This window comes from Ornithodoros turicata, chromosome 3 (assembly GCF_037126465.1).
Source record: "Ornithodoros turicata isolate Travis chromosome 3, ASM3712646v1, whole genome shotgun sequence".
Lineage (NCBI taxonomy): Eukaryota > Metazoa > Arthropoda > Arachnida > Ixodida > Argasidae > Ornithodoros > Ornithodoros turicata.
In genome coordinates this window covers 106347347-106366564 of record NC_088203.1, presented here as the reverse complement: position 1 = coordinate 106366564, position 19218 = coordinate 106347347, and the positions used below count along the sequence as shown (strand labels likewise).

General features: G+C 47.1%; 1 protein-coding gene across 1 annotated transcript; it reads left to right on the top strand.

The window, feature by feature from the left end:
- The first annotated feature begins 461 nt into the window (after positions 1-461).
- Positions 462-18367, top strand: LOC135389122 (guanine nucleotide-binding protein subunit beta-5-like). Its single transcript, XM_064619130.1, has 10 exons — positions 462-684; positions 3947-4083; positions 5732-5773; positions 5864-5940; positions 9692-9818; positions 10055-10198; positions 12361-12501; positions 12992-13088; positions 13148-13314; positions 15075-18367. Exons 1-10 carry the CDS (start codon positions 561-563, stop codon positions 15084-15086), a joined length of 1068 nt encoding a protein of 355 aa, XP_064475200.1. The 5' UTR covers positions 462-560; the 3' UTR covers positions 15087-18367.
- The last annotated feature ends 851 nt before the right edge of the window (positions 18368-19218 follow it).

Below are 19218 nucleotides of genomic sequence, written 5' to 3'. Positions count from 1 at the left end.
ATTTATTTCCATCACACGATGGGAGGTTCAGCGAAAAGGCTACGGGCAGAAACCCCCGATACAAAGCAGTAGTGGCGCAGTTATCGTATGAAAAATATATAGTCAAACACTAATGAAATATTCTACGTTATACATTTGCACAATTGTGAACATGTATGTTACATTCGTAGACATGAATTACACGTACACGCACAAAGAACAGTTACAGACAGCGTGTATTACAGATTAATGAAGCTTGTTTAAGCAGAGTGTTGATTAATAATAGAAGCGTAAATGTCAGATTGATTTCTATATGATGTGCGTAAAGAGGACATTCTGCTACGTCTGCCTCATAAATCAGTTTTGTAGCCGCTTTTTTTCACCCTGTTTCTCTTATTTTTGCGCATCATCCCTTTCCGAATACCCATGCGTTTTGCGCACCTCAAATACGTTACTAACTCCAGTCGGCACATATCGATCAGCTCGAGCTCCGCGTCGTATGCTGCGCAAGCGCGCGCTAGGTGGCAAGACGGCGCAGACTCCGCGCCGTTCGTCGTCTGCGACTGCGAGCGACAACTAATATGGCGTCCGAGGCAGGCATGAAAGTGGATAACCCAGGAGAGTCCTTAGAATCGCTATCTAAGGAAATCGAACAGCTCAAAGCACGCCTCGAAGAAGAACGAAAAAAACTCAACGATGTAGCGCGTAAGTTGTTCCACGTACCTGTCGTCTGCTAGATCTGAAAGACGTTTCCCATTTGTGCTTTTAACGAGAGAGAATGAAAGAGAAAAAAAAGGTGCGTTGTGTCTGCAGCGAAAATGCTGCATCTCTTTCGTAGTCTGTTTATTTTATTTTATTTACAGCAAGAGGAAGCGCATGTTACAGCCGCTTTTACATGGACCCGACAGAAACGGGTCGAGTTGACTTATCTCACCTCCTCACATCAATCCTCCCTCGAAGATTGGTTGACACGGCCTGGTGGGAGAGGATCTGCTGCGATAAACCAACTCAACCCGTTTCTGTCGCGTTCATGTAACCGCATTTCTCAAAAAGAGCGCGAAGAAGTAGATACTCCTACGAACTGCGAGTACACAGTGCTGAATTAGCGAGCGGACAGAAAGTAGGAAAATAATGCTTTAAAAAATGTTGCTCTCTTCCTGTCTACCATTTCCTCGAGGAGACGGAAACAGCTTGGAAATTTATCTCCTCTTTCTCTATATTTCCACATTCTCGGAACGGTTTTTATCTGCTCTGATATTACACGCAATATGCGGACATCTCATAAGGAGCATTCTCTGAACATGCAACAAAAACCAAAGCCGGAGTTTTTCCAAGAGCAGTCTGCCTTGGCTGCTGTGCAGAAATGATGACCTTTAGGCGCCGAAAAAAGAAAATCGTCGCGGCATTTCACTATTTATTGATCTATCGCGCGCACGTGTTTGTGGTGAAATGGAATGCGTCGCCTCACGGTGAGGACTGAGGTCCTATACGGTGCCCAAAAAGTTTACAAGTGTTTTTAGGGCAGAGCGTTTATGGGCTGGATTTGGCCATATGGACTGAGCATTTTTTTTTACATAGTGAGAGGGCGAGAGTCCAGCTGAGACTGAAAATGTTGGTAGTGCGGGCAATGGAGAAGGTCTTTCAGATCACCGCAGTGAGTTTGGAAGTTTTACTAATGCGAACGAAGCGTACAAAGTTAAAAAGAAACAGTAGGTTCAAATGCTCCGACAATTACAACAGATATAACAAGAACCAGCAACACCAATTAAGAAATGCGCAATTTACGTAGAAATGGCGCAGTTTTAACAGCGTGACAAATAGTTTCAAAGCCCTAGCTGTTTTGCACATAAGGTCAGAATGTACGTTGTTATCAAATGGTGCTGTGATGAGTTGCGGCGGTGGTACGCTGCCACACGCTACTGACGTTTCTTGGTCTCGTGGTTCACTGTTTCTGTACTTGAGGATTTTTTTTTCTTCGAAATGAGCCAAATCGAGAAACCGAAACTAAGCTAAATTTGGCTGCAGCTCAAGGTACATTGAGGCAAGCTTTGTTTTCAAATGCTCTCCACCCGAAATGAGTAAATTTCTGTGTGAGACGCCAATCCAAAGAGCAAACGCGAGAGCTGTTTCTATCAAAACGAGCCGTATCCATTCATCCAATGCCAGAGTGCCTTGCACACCTCACGATCTCAACAGCATTGCAGCTTCCAACCGGGTGAACTCGTAGAATTTCTGTGGGTGAACTAGCTAGCCGCTATGGTTTCACATCAAATTGGTTGTCACATCTAACCTCCACGGTGTCTGTGCCTTATTGGCTGAATTGTACTTCGCTTATGAAAGTCATAAATGTGAGGATGTATTAACTGCTCCCTGAGGTATCCTCTGAGGACCTCCTCGCACACGGTCCTGGGACTGGTCACTACCGAATCAGTCGACAGGTCTTCACAAAATTAATGTGTTTCTTTCGGTAGCTCCGAACGCAAAATCTTTTTTCAGTAGCTGTAGTAATTCTGGTTCGGAGTGCTCCGTCGAGGATCTAACGAGGTCAAGCTGGAGAGCTGGGCTAGTTGGTTAGACACGGCGAAAAACGGTGACCGAGATATGCACGAACACCAGACAGGGTCTGGGCCTGTCTGGTGTTGTCTTTGTGTATCTCGCTCGCCGCGTTCTTCGCCAGATCTAACTGCCTCGCTCTCATTGGTCCGCTCTTACTTAGCACTCCGATAGGCCCTGCACACATGCCCTGCTGACGGTATTTGCCTGAGTCAGTTGGAACATCTATATATATACTTCTTTCCTGTTGATAGACCCTCGGCTGCACTTTGCCGCCTCATTGGTATAATTTTTCTTCTGGCGTTCTTCTTCTTGGAGCAGTGCACCTTCCCCGATGTCGACCATCGCGCATATAACAATCCCTTTGGCAGCCCTTGAGTAACAATGGCAGCTATCTCGGCGTCTTGCAAGGTATCACCCAAATTTCAGGGCTTCCACTCGATGCCTTGTGCTGAGCAGAAGTTTTTTTTAACATTGGATACGTCTGCGCTCCCGCTTATATTTTCTTCTCCAGGATTCTGTCCTTATTGGCGTCTTCCAGCTTTTTCCATGTGCCCCGTGCCGACGTTTGATTGATAACATGACTGATGGTCTGTGCGCTGGATAGAGGGTGTACCATATGGCGTCCACCGGTTCCCTTTCATGCTTCCGTTAACCGAAAACCGCCCGAAACCGATTTTTTGGGGGGAACCGGTGCATAACCGGAAATTGTGATCACCCACGAACCAAAACTGCAATCGGAATGGAAAACTGAAATTCCGGTTACCGGTCCCTAACAAACGGTTCATATGTAGAAGCATACTGACAAGCGCAAAGTAATAAGCCTGTAACTTCAATGTTAGGGGCACGCACGCTGATATCGACAGATTATCCTGTAGGCGATACGGGAATATTGTAGAAAAACCCGTGGAGGGAAATAACTAGACAGTGGTTACCGACAGACGTTATGATGCGCAAAACAGTGCTATCTGTGAAAGGGGGAAACACGTGCTAAATCTTGCGGGGCCGCTATACAATACAAGAGCGCTTAAAAGCACGCGCGCTACTGTGCAGGGGGTTCTGTGATTTCGAGTGGCGGTGAACGGCTCTATGCTAGCTTTGTAAGGTATGCAATAAACATTTGTCGTGTCTTCCCTTGCTGCTGGACGGACGGGTCGACACCGTGAGAACTTGGGTTCCCACAATTGGCGCCCAACGTGGGGCCCGAAACCCACGACGCCGAGGGGGCGGTTTCTTTGTCGGAGCGCATAGTGGGGGAGGGGGAGAGGGAAATCCAATATATAAACTGACGTTTGTTCCCCCCCCCCCCTTGGATCCGACACTGATCGAGAAGGGAAAAGTTGTGTATCATATGCTCATCATCCTATTTTTACCCAATGGCCATTTTTATACATCGTTGGCATCGTTCTTGCAGTATCAACGGTTGCGCAACGGCTAGAAGCGATAGCAAACCTCAACATCAAGCCTCGACGAGTGTTAAAAGGACACCAAGGAAAAGTGCTCTGTTCTGACTGGTCCTTAGACAAGAGGCATATTGTCAGCTCATCGCAGGTATTTATTCAATGGGCCTCGTTATTTCATCTCACAAATAGCGCTGCACGACATATTTCGTTACCGAATCTAGTGAAAGAAAGTCTTTTCTTAAAAGACTAGACTTTCTAAATGTGTCGTGCACAGCACAGTTGTACGTACTCATTTAAGGGTTAAAAAGAATATTTCTAGCAGCCAGGTAATCTAAAAAATACTTCCATATGAGCGAAGCTACGTATATATATGGCAAAACTGGCGAAATTTTTGACGACTCCAATGGTCCAACCTTTGCTCCGTCTTTAGTTCCAGCTATATCTTGTGAAGGTATATTACATATAATAACTAAGCAAGATAGAGTGCCACACGGACACGAAAAATGACATCAAGTGCTTAATCCCTTTTAATGTCATTCGTACGGAGAGATTTAATGACATTTGGCATAAAACCACTTTGTACCGTGCAGCGCAAGGTTATTTCGTAATTTGAGGTTACACGAGTATTCTTTGACGAGTACGCTGACGATATAGGTTCGATACAACAGATGCCATATTGTTTGTGTCGAATTTGGTGCCAGTTGGCAAATAGCATTTTACGTGACCACGTTATTTAGATAGCCGCATTACAGCTTAACCGCATGTAAATAAAGTTACTCGCGTTAAATTCTTTTAGTTGACTATATAGTGTGAGGGCGCGGCATCGTCATCATGGGGATTAATGTGATTACAAAGACTGACGTGTGGCACGACCTTTATGGACAATGCCGTTTGTTCTGCCCGTGTTGCACATACAGGTATAACTTGGTTGTTACCTGTTAAGAAACAAAATACGTGCGAAACTCTAAAAAACTTTAGTTTATCGCTTGTACTGTCTCAACAGCATCGTAACATTCGAAATTGATGGGTGACTACCTGAGTAACTTAATTACAGTTAGATACCTTGACAAAGGAAAGTAACTAGTAGCACCCGAGGCAAGTTGAACGGCTACATGCATTTACGATGCCAACTTACGACTAGGTTTTCAAACCACTCCTCACGTCAGCACCTATTTTCCATGAGTCGTTTCAATTCGTGAATTTTCTGACCGTTGACGCTTACGTGTCTGTGTGTCGTCCCTAATTGTGGACTGCCTCGGCCTATTCTCGTTGTTTACGTCGCTTGCGACTAGGTACTAGCAAGTCTTAGGAAGTTTCACGATAACGTTTCCGAAAGCATGCTAAGCAAATCGCATGATTCCTTTGCAGTGACTTATATCTGATTGACTGACAGCGATATGGATTACGATTTCCTGAAACTCCCTAATCACGCGACCATACACTGATAAGCTCATCCGAATGTTCCTTCCCAAGCAGCAAAATGTGCTGAAAGTCGAGTGCAATAGGGGTGGGCGGTATGTGTCTTATCAATGTTCTTCAGTGTCACGAGTGTGTTCAAGGCCTTCCACCTATACCCGTCCACCCCTATTGCACTCGACTTTCAGTACATTGTGCTGCTTGGGTTGATTCCCTCATTGATTCCACGGTATTGAAAAAAAAAACAAAAAAACTTTTCTACAGTGGCAAAAACTTTCATCTCTGACGCCACTCCCGTTGGAGGGCACGTGACTCACTAGCGGTGATGACATCAGAGTGTATGATCACGGTCTTCTCACTCATAATTTACTCTTTCCTAGGATGGGAAGATGATCATATGGGATGCCTTCACAACTAACAAGGCGAGTTGATAGCATCAAAGTATCAGTGAGTGGAATAAATCATAACGTGGCACGGCAGTTTTTCTCTAAGCAAGTATACCGCACATGCAGGAACATGCGGTAACCATGCCGACAACGTGGGTCATGGCATGTGCTTATGCGCCTTCCGGGAACATGGTGGCTTGCGGGTGAGATGTCTTTCTGCTAGGCTGCGTTCCAATACCCCGGTTAGTCGACTGCCTAGCGGTCTAACCGGAAGTGCCGCCATGTTAAGTCTCGTTCCAAATCTTGCCAAGTCCGCTATTCAGTCGGCTACCGCCTAGTGCGCATCGATGCAGTCTAGTTATACGCCTGACCATCTCACAGCCGGGATGGAGACGCGCGTTGACGGTACCAGCGTGCCCGCTGTTTCTGCTGGCTTTAAATGTAAAGTTGCACATAGTTGTATGTTTTTTTAAAACTGCGTAGAGAGTTGCAACACATGTTTAGTTGTGAAGGTGACAGTTTATGCACGGTGTCCTAGAATCTTGGCGCATTAGAGTCCTGTTGCGCTTGCGCCGTACGCATTTCTTGCGTGAGCAACGAGATGGCGCCACAGGCGCCTCGGCTAGGCAAGCCTGTTCCAATAGTGACAAGCAAAGGGGTCTACTCAGCTGCCTAGTGAGGCGGCTTCGCGAACGCGAGGTATTGGAACGCAGCCCTAATCTGCTCTGGATTGGATCGGATCGGATATGGGCTTGAATATAGACCTCTACCCGAGAAACGTCATCTTTACGTTGATAGACTGAAACCGAAACAAATCGGAAAGGGAGGGCTGGGTTTCATGAATGGGCACTTGGCTGCCTCCTATTGAAAGAAAAGTAGGACCGTAGGACGTGTCCCTTTCAGGGACCATCCCTCAAGGGGAATCCCCTCAAGACCGTGGGTTTCGGGCGCGACCTTGTTCGCCTCTAGCTTCGAGCGTAGTTCAGCTCTACCAAATTGGTGGCGCTGTCGAACATTATGACGTAATTTGTTTACAAACAGGGAGAGGTCTATTGCGGCTCTTCCCTTTGCAACGGGCGACATTCGCCACCTAGCCTAAAAAATAAAATAAGAGTCATCTACCCCGTCCCGACACACACACACAGCTCATGAGCCCGATTGCTCCTATTTCACCACTCGTGTAAACGGCCCTTAGTTTTCTGTACCGTTTCCACGTTGATAAAACCATGAAACCAAGTGCTTCCCATAGTGTTATACCTTCCCTTGCGGCTACTGAATGCTCTCACATTTTAATATTAGATGATCCGCAGTATCCTCTTCTTGTCCACATATAGCGGCTGCACGTTTTATCGACAATTTCTGCAAATTTTACACGGATTTCTACATGGATTACATCCTACACGGATTTTTGTTCGCAGCATCCCTGTCCTTGCCTCGAAAAGCAGCGCGCTTCCCCTCGAGTTGTCGGAAAATCTCTCCGGTCCTATTCCCGTAATCTGGCCAAAGAAGCGCCATCTAATCCCATTTTTTAGTCCAATAGTCTTTAGACAAAAACGGCAACTGGGCTACTGATAGGAACAGCAGATACAGCCGTCGCTTTTACAAATGATGTCGTGCTAACTGCACCATCATCAGCGGCATGGCCTAACGTCCGCTTGTTGCTGGTAGCCAAGGTCGTGCTCATGACTGACAGGTTGTGGGTTCGAACCCTACCACCGGCTGTGCTGTCTGATCTTTTCTCGTCACACTTCCCCTTGAAGTCGGCCTAGGACGCATACTGACCTACCTGTCTCCCACTCCTCCTTCTGTCCACGTCTGTACGCCACTCATAGCCACAGTTGCTTCGCGGCGCTAACGAGGAATAAAAAGAAAATTGCGCCATCAGAAGAAGACCTGCAGTATATACGGTAAATATATGCGTGGAAGAAGCCCAGAAAGTTCAACGCGTTAAAACCACTGTAGACTACATTTAACCATTCATTCGAGCAAAGGTCCAAACAAAACGCAATTTGCACTTCGAGATCACCCAATAGCCCGCGCCGAAGAATGTAAATATTTAGGAGTATCCCCTACCAACGAGCAGAATACGAACTTGAGCTAGTAAAAAAGTCAAATCACCTAAAACGACACATTTAAAATTTGGCGAGCCACTCCTACAATATATACGACGTGGAAAGACGTACTCTGGTAGTCGACTGCCGTACCTTCATGTACATGCGCACCTTAGTCTTTTCCCCAACTAAAATCAGGTGCCTGGATGACCACCAACGATTACTCTACAGATGGATCCTTGCGGGAAACTTCGCAACAGCGAACGTGGCTATCCAGGGTGAAACGAGGTGGTCAACATTTCCGGAACCCCGCGGACGCAGGATCCAAAACCCTCTACCTAGTACTACGACTGGTTCATCTCTCGGAAAAATCATTATCCCAAAGTGTGTTATATCATCTGAGATACTTGGGCTTCAAAACGGACTCGGTAAAATAAAATCAACCATTACGACAGAGTCTGAGGGAAGATGACAAGTACAAGTCGCTACCACATCTCTCCCGAATACAGAGGAGAAAGTGCGCTGCTCTTACAGGCACGAACGGGGCGTCTGCTAACAAATGTCAGAATGAGCGAACTGTTCGAAGACGTGGAGACGTCGACCCCACTTGCCAATTATGTAGTAAATATAGCAGAAACGCTGCTAGATAGATAGGCATAGGATAACCGAAAACGAAACCGATGAAACCTCAGAGTGGCTCGTTAGGGCCCAGCCCAGCCGAGAGCAGCGCCGCCTAACCGAATGGGTGCGAGACAAAATTTGGCAGAAAGATCGAGTAGTTTCGAAAGATCGTCCCCAAACCGAGGCTAAATTGTATTGCACATTGCACTTTATTTGGATGTCTGCCCTGCATCAAAAGACACTAAGGTGCACTCTACTTGAGGGCCGCCGGCGTCATCGGCGGCGGTGTGCTCACCACAGCCGCCCTTTTCGAGTGACGTCTACTCGTGGACCTCGCGATGGCGTCTGTTCCAATTACCTTCCTTGGTGAACTAATAGTGAACCAATAGAGAGCCAACAGCGGCCACGAAATCCAGCCGTGACAGAGTGGCGATGGTGGGTAAAGAGTCATTCAATAATACTGTCTGCCAACTGGGGATTGGCCAAGATGCCCAGCAAGATTAAACGAACTTGTAGAGGCTATCGGTGTAGGAGAGTTTCCGCAAGATGGAAAGCTGGCTGTCCGTATATAGAGTCGCCAATAAGGGGCTGCCTCGGTACGAGACAGGATGGCCTCTTTGAGTCGCTCGTACGGGTTTGTCCGGCAGCGGGGATCGCCTAATTGGAGTATCCATTTACACATATAAGATATCGGCAACCTCCGTCGTTGACTTGAGGAGAAGCTTGCGCTCCCGTAGCAGCAGGCGAAGGGACGTCCCGGCGGCTGGAACGTCCGGGACACCAAGTGTGGGAGCGTGCTCTGCCGTCACGTCAGGAGCGTGCTCTGCGTGGTCAGGTGCACGGCCAGTGAGCTAACCACCAGCGCCGCTTGGTTTTATTGACATGCACGTTCGATTAGCGTATGTATAGCGATGCGTCAGGCCGCTACACTATCAACCTCCAGACGTTCTCTGCCGTCAGAGCTCATGAATTGAATGTGAATAACTAATGGCTGGAGTTGTCCCGCATTCCTCTCTACCGTGAAGAACCCGGGTTACTGTGCCGAAGCGAAGTATACAAAGAGAGTTACCGAAAGCTTTTGAAGATGGCATGGAAAGCATCTCTTTCAAATCAGACGTGTATCGGGCAGGTGCTAATAAATGTATGTATTCCCAATTTCATCGAGTGCATGGTTTACCGGGTTGTAATTATAGCCAGAAACATACAGCTGAGCTCCCCCGATAAAAATAAGCGGCGGTAAAAAATACGGAAAGAAAACACGTGACACTGGGGTCTATTTCAGTGGTCTGGACAACAAAGTAACGGTATATCCGCTGAGCTTCGAAGAGGATGTATCAACGAAAAAGAAGGCGGTGGGAACGCACACCAGCTACATGTCCTGTTGCCTATTCCCAAATTCCGACCAACAGGTACCCTTTTTTACGGTGACGTCGTACTGTTGGAGACACGGTCGTCTGATATCGTCTGTCAGTAGTTCCGCACTTGAAACTGTTGTTCGACCATATGCAGCACGTGTTTACTACTCCAACGAAATAGTCTCGCATCACCTGGGGATTTGAAATGGGATAAACCACAGGGTGCTGATATGAGACAACCGTGTCCCCAACAGTAAGTTGATATATACGTGCTAACACTTCCTTCGTAGATCCTGACGGGCAGTGGAGACAGTACATGTGCCCTGTGGGACGTAGAGTGTTCGCAGTTGCTGCAAAGCTTCCACGGACACTCTGGAGACGTCATGGCCGTAGACCTGTCCCCCACCGAGATGGGAAACACTTTCGTCTCGGCTGTACGTATCGCACGACTCTCCCCAGGCCCCCTGCTCGACCCCGCGGCAGTTCGGTTCCCAAGAACTATCGAGGATGCGAGCATTTCCCCCAAGTTCTACTGAAACATCTACGCGGGGTCAGAATTTACGAACAACACGAAAACGGTACTACGGAGGGCGTTCTTTTCCTGCGGAGCGTAAGTTTATGGGACAGAATTGGCGTAGATGCAGGGGAGCTGGTGGATGAACTCCATGCTGAAGGTGCCTGAGCAGTGGGTGGAAGACAGAAGACACAACACGAAAGCACACCGCCAAGAGCTTCGTGGCACCCATTGTTCAGGCACAGTATGCAAAGGTTTATGGTACAGGATGAGGTATAATTGGTCCAAACTATGTGCCAAAAGTCATTCCTTTCTCCGCTTTTATTATCATGTTTTATCAAAGCGGCACATATTGCGCCGTTATTTCTTACATGTTTGCGATTCTTTAAAAAAATACTTTGCGGACAAAGAAGAAAGCTAGAAAAATTTCAGCATAGTTACGATAACCCATTCAGCAAAAAGGAGATTTTGATACATTAAAAATTATTTTTGGTCCATAGGTCGGACCTCATTCTGTGCCACAAACCTCGATCTGCCCAGCTGGAGCAGTCTGCCTTATTTCCCTCACTTTGGGGCCGTTTTCTTGGTCAGAGCGCGTAGTGGAGGAGGGGAGAGGAGGAAACCTAATTGGGGGCGATCCCCCCACCCCTATTTTTGCAATTTCCCAAATTATGGGACCCGAATTGCCGGGGGTCGAGAAAGACTATTTGGCGTAGAGTGGCCCAGCTCCGTTTACGAGGGAGGGCACTCCTTTTTATTAAATGGTGTCCCCCCAATGATGTACTATGTATACTGTCATGCCCTGGCCTACCAATCGGCTTGATGAGCCTCATTCGTGGCGATATCGTCCACGTCATCTGGCGCACGCCACAGCTTGTCACACCGGTGCCAAAACGGCTGCATGGAATGTGGCCACACCTGGGAAGTGATGTAGTGAGGCGACGCTTTTTGGATGGCATTTTTCTCTCGGTAAATACGCTCACCGGAGGCACACGTATTCGGATGTTGTTCTTGAATGGAGCGTGATAATTGGAAAATGTTGGGTGACCTGTTTAGTGCACCTCGAGTCTAGATGGCGCATGCCCACGCAAATGTTTTCAACGGAGGCTTCCCCCACAGTTACGTAACACTATTTTAGTCTCTGATTCTTGCACTCAAAAGCCTAACATTCCCTGAAGACAGTGCTCTTGGAGCCGTTCTTCGACGGAGAGGGGGGGCAGCTTCTGAGACTTTGCAATTTATGCCATATGTAACCAGTATGTTTTAACCATATGGTGGTTTTGCATACGTGTCGTTTTTTTTTTTTTTTTTGAATTATTATATTGTACCAAGTGGGCCTTTTAGGGTTGGGTGTGTGTGTGGACGTATGTAGTCTAGGTTTAGGTTTAGGTTTAGGTTTGCCTAATCCCTTTTGAGTCAGGGCAGGTGACGTGAGACACCACACAGTCACGCAACTCACCACATCCATACGGTGGCGCTAGTGTTGCAACCCTTCGTGTGCACCTTCGTAGTTGCACTCATCGTCGTCATCCCTCCACTTCATAAGTGCTAACTCGCTCTTGTACAAAAAAAAAACAAAAAAAAAAACATTTACTCTTATTTCACGTAATTGGCGCCGCGCCAAATTTCCAACGGCGATTCCCACTCCACTGGGTAGTAGTCTTGTGTCATCAAAGAGAACCTCGCGACATAGCGCGGTGAAAGCCAAGTATTGCGCAGAGCGTACGCCTTTTTGTGACAATTATCGTAGCTGCCTAAGTGTCCCAAAAAGGCGTACGCCTCCCGTTTGTGACCAATCAGGAGGCAGAACTATGTCATACGGGGTGCTGTTCGGTTAAGAGTTCGAGGAGATTTGTAATGTGCTATTATTTGATTTTATTTTCAAGCAGTGTAAAAAAAATCGGGATGTAAGTGATTCCTGTGAAGATTGCTAATGTGGGAGCCTCGGGGCACAACTCCCGGTCTGCCCCCATTAATCCAGCACTGTCCTGGGCATGACAGTACTTACATCATCGTGCATGACCATTGAATGAAGCTCAACTTCTCCCATTAGATTGCTTACCTGTGGTCGGTCGTTTACAGGGATGCGACCGGCAAGCATTGATCTGGGACATGCGATCTGGCCAGTGCGTTCAGTCCTTCGAAGGTCACGAGTCTGACATCAACACAGTCAAGTTCTACCCCAGCGGAGACGCCATCGCCACGGGTTCCGACGATGCGACGGTTAATAACACATTTATACCCGACCAGTTCTACAATATATGCGAGATGTCAAAACGTAGACTTTAGTGGTGTATCTTGATGACCTTGTGTGGTCAGACATAGCGAGAAGATGACAAAAGGTCAGCCCTCGGCATTTTAGAGGGGCGCCCCTCCATAAACTTTTGGCTGAAAAACAACCAGCATTCTTGCAGAAAAACAATGATCGTAGCTGTCCTTGAGAGCCCGTAACTCCAGGGGGGCGGGGTGGTGGTGCTGCAGTAGATGGAGTCACCGTCACAAAGTTTTCAGGACGTTTTGCAAAGTGATATTTTGCTCCGGATAGAATGCTTGGTGAATGGGCTTCCTAATCCAATTTCGCTGGTTCTTAAACACGTGGGTACATGTGTACGCGTAGATGGGGAAGTTGAGCCTGGCCGTTTTGGTGCTGAGAGTGTCCGTTGAATTTTGATGCTTTTTTGGGAATCTTATTGGTGCCATTGTGTATTTGCAGTGTCGTTTGTACGACCTACGCGCGGATCGTGAAGTAGCGGTATACTCCAAGCAAAGCATTATATTTGGAATCAATTCTGTAGACTTTTCCGTGAGCGGTGAGTACAAGTGGTTTATGCTGCTTGTTGTATGGCGTGATACGGTGTGCGTCTTGTAGGGCGGCTATTGTTTGCGGGTTACAACGATTACACTGTGAACGTGTGGGATGCCCTCAAGTGTGTTCGCCTGAGCATCCTCTATGGACACGAAAACCGCGTCACTTGTCTCAAGGTCTCTCCTGATGGCACTGCGTTATCCACAGGCAGCTGGGACTTCACGCTCAGGGTAATCTTTTCACCCTATTATTCCTGCCATCCACATTATTTATTCATCTTGCAGTGGTGAGTTCAAGACATGTTTCGTGTTGTGAATGTGATTGAGCAAAAAGCGGGGCATTAACTCGGAAAACTTGGTTCAAACCTACATGATGGTGGCGCCTTTTCGAAGCCCTCTACAGGGGTGATATCAGGGAATAGTGCATTTGCTAATTTACCGAGCACGGCTTGAGTTTCCACCACCTTGAGAGCTATGTTTGTTATGGGCGCAATCAGGGGCGGCGCAATGTCCTGAATTCAGGGGGCCCATACCCCTACCGCTACTATCAATTCATGCCCGGGTCCCCAACATTCGAGGCAGCTCATGGCACACATGAGACAGAGTTGTGTAAAACATCCTGGACCCCGTGAACACTTTCAGGTCATGTCGTCGTGAGTTCTACCGCATGAATCGACAATTCCTCGACTATGCTGGCAATTTGAGCGATTTACGAAAAGGGTTTATGACATTTTATTCGCGTGCGGCACCTAAGATAACACTTTCGCGCCTCACCTCCGTGGGAATTTTGCCCCCTTCGCAAATTCAGGGGGTCAACAGTAACCGACAAGATGGCGTATATGCAGGCCAGATGGTGAATAACTCCATAATGTGAAGGCCTCAGTCTGGGCACACAGAGGGACGACACGAACACAATTTCCGCTGTCGTTACCACATCCAATTTCGGTAATATGCCGTTTCTGTTTCCGTCGCCTGGTTGGCCGATCCGCATGGAGCGTTCTTCCGACGATTTCGCGGAGAGAGCGGGCCGGTGTCTGTCGACCCCAGATATTCGCGCGCGTTTTCTGAGGAGTGGAAAGAGCGATGCCCTCCGTGCGACAAAGGGTACAGCTAGCACAATATCCACTGAACACATTGAACGCGTCGCAGACACTGTAGAAAACAGCATATTTGCACACGCTTGTGGTCGACGCATATAGTAACAGCGGTGCACGTCACTCGTTTTGTACGTGTCCCATGCTTCCGGAGTGGTAGTCTCGCGGGAGTTTCCTCGCCGCGCGTGAAAGGCCACGGCGTGCACGCGACGTTTTGACCAAGCCTGGTTCCCACTTGCGGGAGACGCATGCGCCGCCGCCGTCCGCATAGGGCAAAGGGGATAGCGGCGGTTCTCGCACCTCACCCATGTTCCCCGCGTTTTCGTTATGAAACGTGAACGCGCGGGACATCGCCCAATGTCTGCAGGCTATGTGCCTGGACCACATTGCGCCGCCGCAACGCTGGGCTACCCGCCGCCCGCGATCACTCGTGCGCAGCGCGACTGGCTCCGCGGAAGAGCCCTCGGAGCGAGGCCAAGAACGGCCTTCACGCCGCCGCGGAAGCTCGCATGGGGTAACTTCGCCAATAATGCTGGCGGTTACCGTGGTACAGGGAGCATCCCAATGAAGGCTACTGAGGAATGCTCGCATGTTTTCTGTGGTGGGTAGCCCTCTTGTACTACCCAAATCCCAGAGCAAGAGGGTTAGCACGCCCCTCCCTCTCCTGTGCCACCATCATCTCTCCCCTCCCCTCTTCGCCCTCCCCCGGGTGCACCGAGCCGCCACTTCAGAGCAGGCTGACCGCACCTTCCCCCTACAATCCCCCGCAGAAGCTCGCGCGGCAAACTTCTCTCACTCTCGCTCCTGCCTCCATACCTTAGGTTACGTGATAGTGTTATGCGTAGCTATGGCGCAGTGCACAACTTACGCCCTTAGCATTTTCTTTATTATTTACAGGTTTGGGCCTGAAGAATGAATAAACAGCTGACTTAATTGGAATATTTTTAAGCTTTCAAAACTACAAAATGGAGCAGCGCCGTGGGATTACTACACACTGTGACCACGAGCAATCCAGTGTCTACCAGCTCGTAACTTTTCTGTTTTCGGGAGGGTTTACGAATCTTTCCCCTCGTTAGCCACCTTGGGCGTCCACGAGTCCCTGCGTAGCAAGGAACATCAAGACGCTCGACAAGTGGGAGCTACTCTGCCCACTAGCGGCATTCATGTTACGACATGATACTTCTTGTTTTGTTTTGTTGCCATACTTGCGACAATTCAAGTTGTGGTTTCTTAACCTCTCCTACACGGGATATCCTGGATTCAAACGGGCAAAACTTGTCGGCTGGTATTGCCGGTCCATGCATCGCACGGAGGGATGCAGAAACTTTTCTGTGGGAGGTAAACGATAAGCAGATGCATCATCTTAGTAGTGCCCTTCTGTCTGAAAAACAGAACCACCATGCTGGTGCTTGGAAGTTTTGTTCTGCATCTTTCTGTCTTTGTAGGAGAGCATCTTTTCGAATGTGGTGACCCAACAACCAACAGACAGAAATCGTGACACACTGGTCAGCTGGGCTTCCAGTTTTCACATTTTTTGTTTAGTTGTATCAAAATTGTTGAAGAACCGCTGGAAACGCACCTGAAAATTGGCAGTTTCCAACGACTTTTAGAGGAATTACAGAAGGAACTCTGTGATAGGACGTGACACGACTGCTGTTTCTAGGACTGCAAGATAGACATTTAGACAGAGGCGTAACGAGGGGTGTAACGAGGGCGTCACCAATCGGGCATCTTTTCCGAGGCTCCAAAAGCGATTCTGGTACTGTTAGTTTTATGACCACACGCAAAATTCCTTCCAGTACTCTCTAGCCATTCTTCGGGAGTTCCGGACATAATGGACCCAAACCAGGAAATTCTGCACCATTAACTGGGTATATGTGTGTGCTTACATAGCACATATGGAGGGTGCTCATTCAAGAAACTGGCCTTCCACTTCGGACAGTGTGCTGCAATGTGGCCTATTTAGACTAACATAATTTCAAACAGCCCGTACCAGTCTTCATGAGCTTACAGAATTTTCTTAATTAATAAAAATGGGTAGGAGGTTAAAATTAGAAAGGAACAGTGTTCCCTTGTCTCTTTATGAGTTATATTGGTACCTGCTGTATTAAAACTTTTATTACTGCTCAGTCTATTTGTCGTTTCCCACAAGTACAGGGATATGTTGCCGACCCATCTTCATTAGTTAATGAAATCAATTTCGGGTGAAAGATAGCGTTGGCTGTTGAAAGGCCATTAGATCCGAGTTAGCCAATTCCTGAAGAGGTTTTTGCAGCACAGTTTTGGAACAAGAAATACAACCTGGATTTATAAACAAATTTGGCCCATATCACAAAAAATACGCTGTTATAAGAAAAAGAAAGTGAAATCTCTATGACTGCATGTTAAACATGGTGCATATGCATCAAGTGGAATTGTAAAGTTACCACAAGCAAATGGAATGTACAAAGAAAAGCAAATCTTCAAACAATAAACTGTATCGTGCAAAATTTGAAAATTTTGTTTGGACTTGTCTGAAAATTGGGTACGGCAGGAAACAGCAGAACAAAACATTGGATTTGCGGACATTCTGGCACTGCCTATTAGCCTAAAGAAACGATGCCCAACACACATTCCTAATGTCCAAGTTTATCGTTCTTTAGTTGTTTTGTGCACGAAGGGCTCCCCATAACTTTCATCACCGCTATGCCGTGACTGGTCACTTATGTTATTGCACCAATCATAGCGTACCTTACTTGCAACCATAGTTCGGCACCTTTCTCGAGATTCATTCAGCATCAGCGTCATGGTGGGCCAGCCCATCACATCAGTGTGGTAGCCCATTGACTCGATTGACAATCATTTGACTTGAACTCCAAAATCTATCACTGCATGAGGCCCACCATGTGGAAGAGTAACGCATTCGATCAAATATACATATATGTACGTAAATGTATGTAAAAAAGGTGTTTGAATGCCAAATTATGCCATTTTTGGTGTCTGCTTTTCTCTGTACGCATTTTGTTCACTGGTGCTGAATGTTTTTTTTATCATTCAAAGTCCTTCTTTCAAAGTAAGCCACAATCATGTTATTCTTACTGTCAACGGAGGTGCGTGTAAACCCACGCAAGATTCTCTAAATTCTAAAAAAACATGTAAAACCCATAGAAGTTTTCAATTTGAGGTCAAATGGTAGATTATGATGTCAATGTACAAGAATGGGTTATGGCAAACAGCAGGGATTTTCATCTCCGAGGAGTGTGTTAGAATTGCATAGGTGGGGGAAGTGTGAGACCTGAAAGTCCCCAGGAAACAGCACCCCTGCTGGTCGTGGTTTGTGTGGCTTTCCTTTCAGTGGACGAGGTGGGGGTGAGCGTTGTCGTGTTAGGGGTGGGTAAAATGTAAGTGCATGCGTTAAGGGAGGGCTGCTGCTCACACGCTAGGGTCTCCAGCGTTACTTTTGTCTCAGTTGCTTAACAGCAATCTCTTCCAAGGAGCGTAGCAGCCCATGTATTGGGATGGTTGCATAGGACCACCTTTTGTCATGTGCTAGTTTTCACTGGGGAGACGTATGCCACAGGTGGCTTACCTTCCTCGTCGATTATTTGCCAAATGACTTTTCTCGGGCAAATGTTTCAAGTTGAGTGATGGGTTTCAAAGCTGAAAACCTACCATTTGACTTGAGCATCACAGAGTCACGTCATAGCTCATCATTCAACTTCAACGACACGTCACATCACAACCCATGATGCGGTGATGAATGATCCCCATGATGGCCATCACGAGTGAATTTGTTGACCCGCGGTTGCGACACAAGTTATTAGCTGTACCCATGGACAGCTCAAAACACGGAACAGTGTTTCTAAGAAAGGTCCGCGACGGGTCGTACCTGCTGTCCTCAACAGCTGATCACGATTTGCGAAAAAAAAGTTATCTTTCTATGTGTCTTGGCAAGTTGATATTGAAAATAAATGTCCCGGCTTTCAGACTTAAATGTTGCAAGAGAGAAATTTGTTCCGCCGAGGGACAGATGGCATCATCATTTTTATGTGGTTGAATGATACGAGAGTGCTATATGAAAAGAATGAATTGGGAAAGACACAAAGAAATGATAGGCACTTTCTTAGGAACTGCATTGATGCAACAAAGAAATGTGTTCTTGTACATAAATTACGGTTGATGTTTTAGAAAAATAAAAGTGTAGCACTGTACTTGCAGTAGCACATTTCTGCATCACTGTGCTGTAGGTTTTCTGAGTAACCTTTTGTTTGCCGGTTGCCAGTCTTCGACATGGCTGCACTTGCTGCACTAGTTTTGGAAAGTTCTAGTGCCAGTTTAAGTGCACCTTCAGGACTAGCACTTCCAGAACCAATGAGTACGATGCAGAGGCATCTCCATTGTTGTGCTTTTCATGCTGGCGCTACTGGTTTCTGTTTTCAAATGCTTGTCTCTCCTTTAATACGCTGCTGTAAAAGTTTTGTATATGACTGTGATATCCTTCTCTACGACACCATTACTGTAGCTCCTATCCAGCAAATGCAGGCTGGCCAATCAGGGTGTCTACCAACCTGGAAAACTTGGAAAACAGGCAATTATCGGGGAATTTTGATGCGACTGGAAAAGTCGGGGGATTGCCAGGGAAATTGCCAAAAATGCAGCTGAAGTCAGGGAAAATTGCAGACAAGTGCCATCATGATGCGCAGTGATTCGCGAGTACTGATGATTGGTTGAGTGGCCACGCCACAGCAACATTGCTACGAGTAGCAGTTCATCAATACGAGAAGCTCAGAGGCAGAAACGTAGGGCACTCTTAATAATTTCTCAATAAATGATCCGTTTTATGAGGGAACTGTATCAAAACATAGCAGGAGGCACCCAGTTCCCTTTTGTTTTGATCAGGGAATTCACTTGAAATAGTCAGTGAAAACCTGGAAAAGTCAGGGAATTTGAAGGCCACAGTTTAGTAGACACCCTGGCCATGGCTCGTCCGGAACTAGGCACGCAGCTTCACAAAATGAATATGAAAGTGCTGCACTACTTGAACTGGTACAGACACATTGGA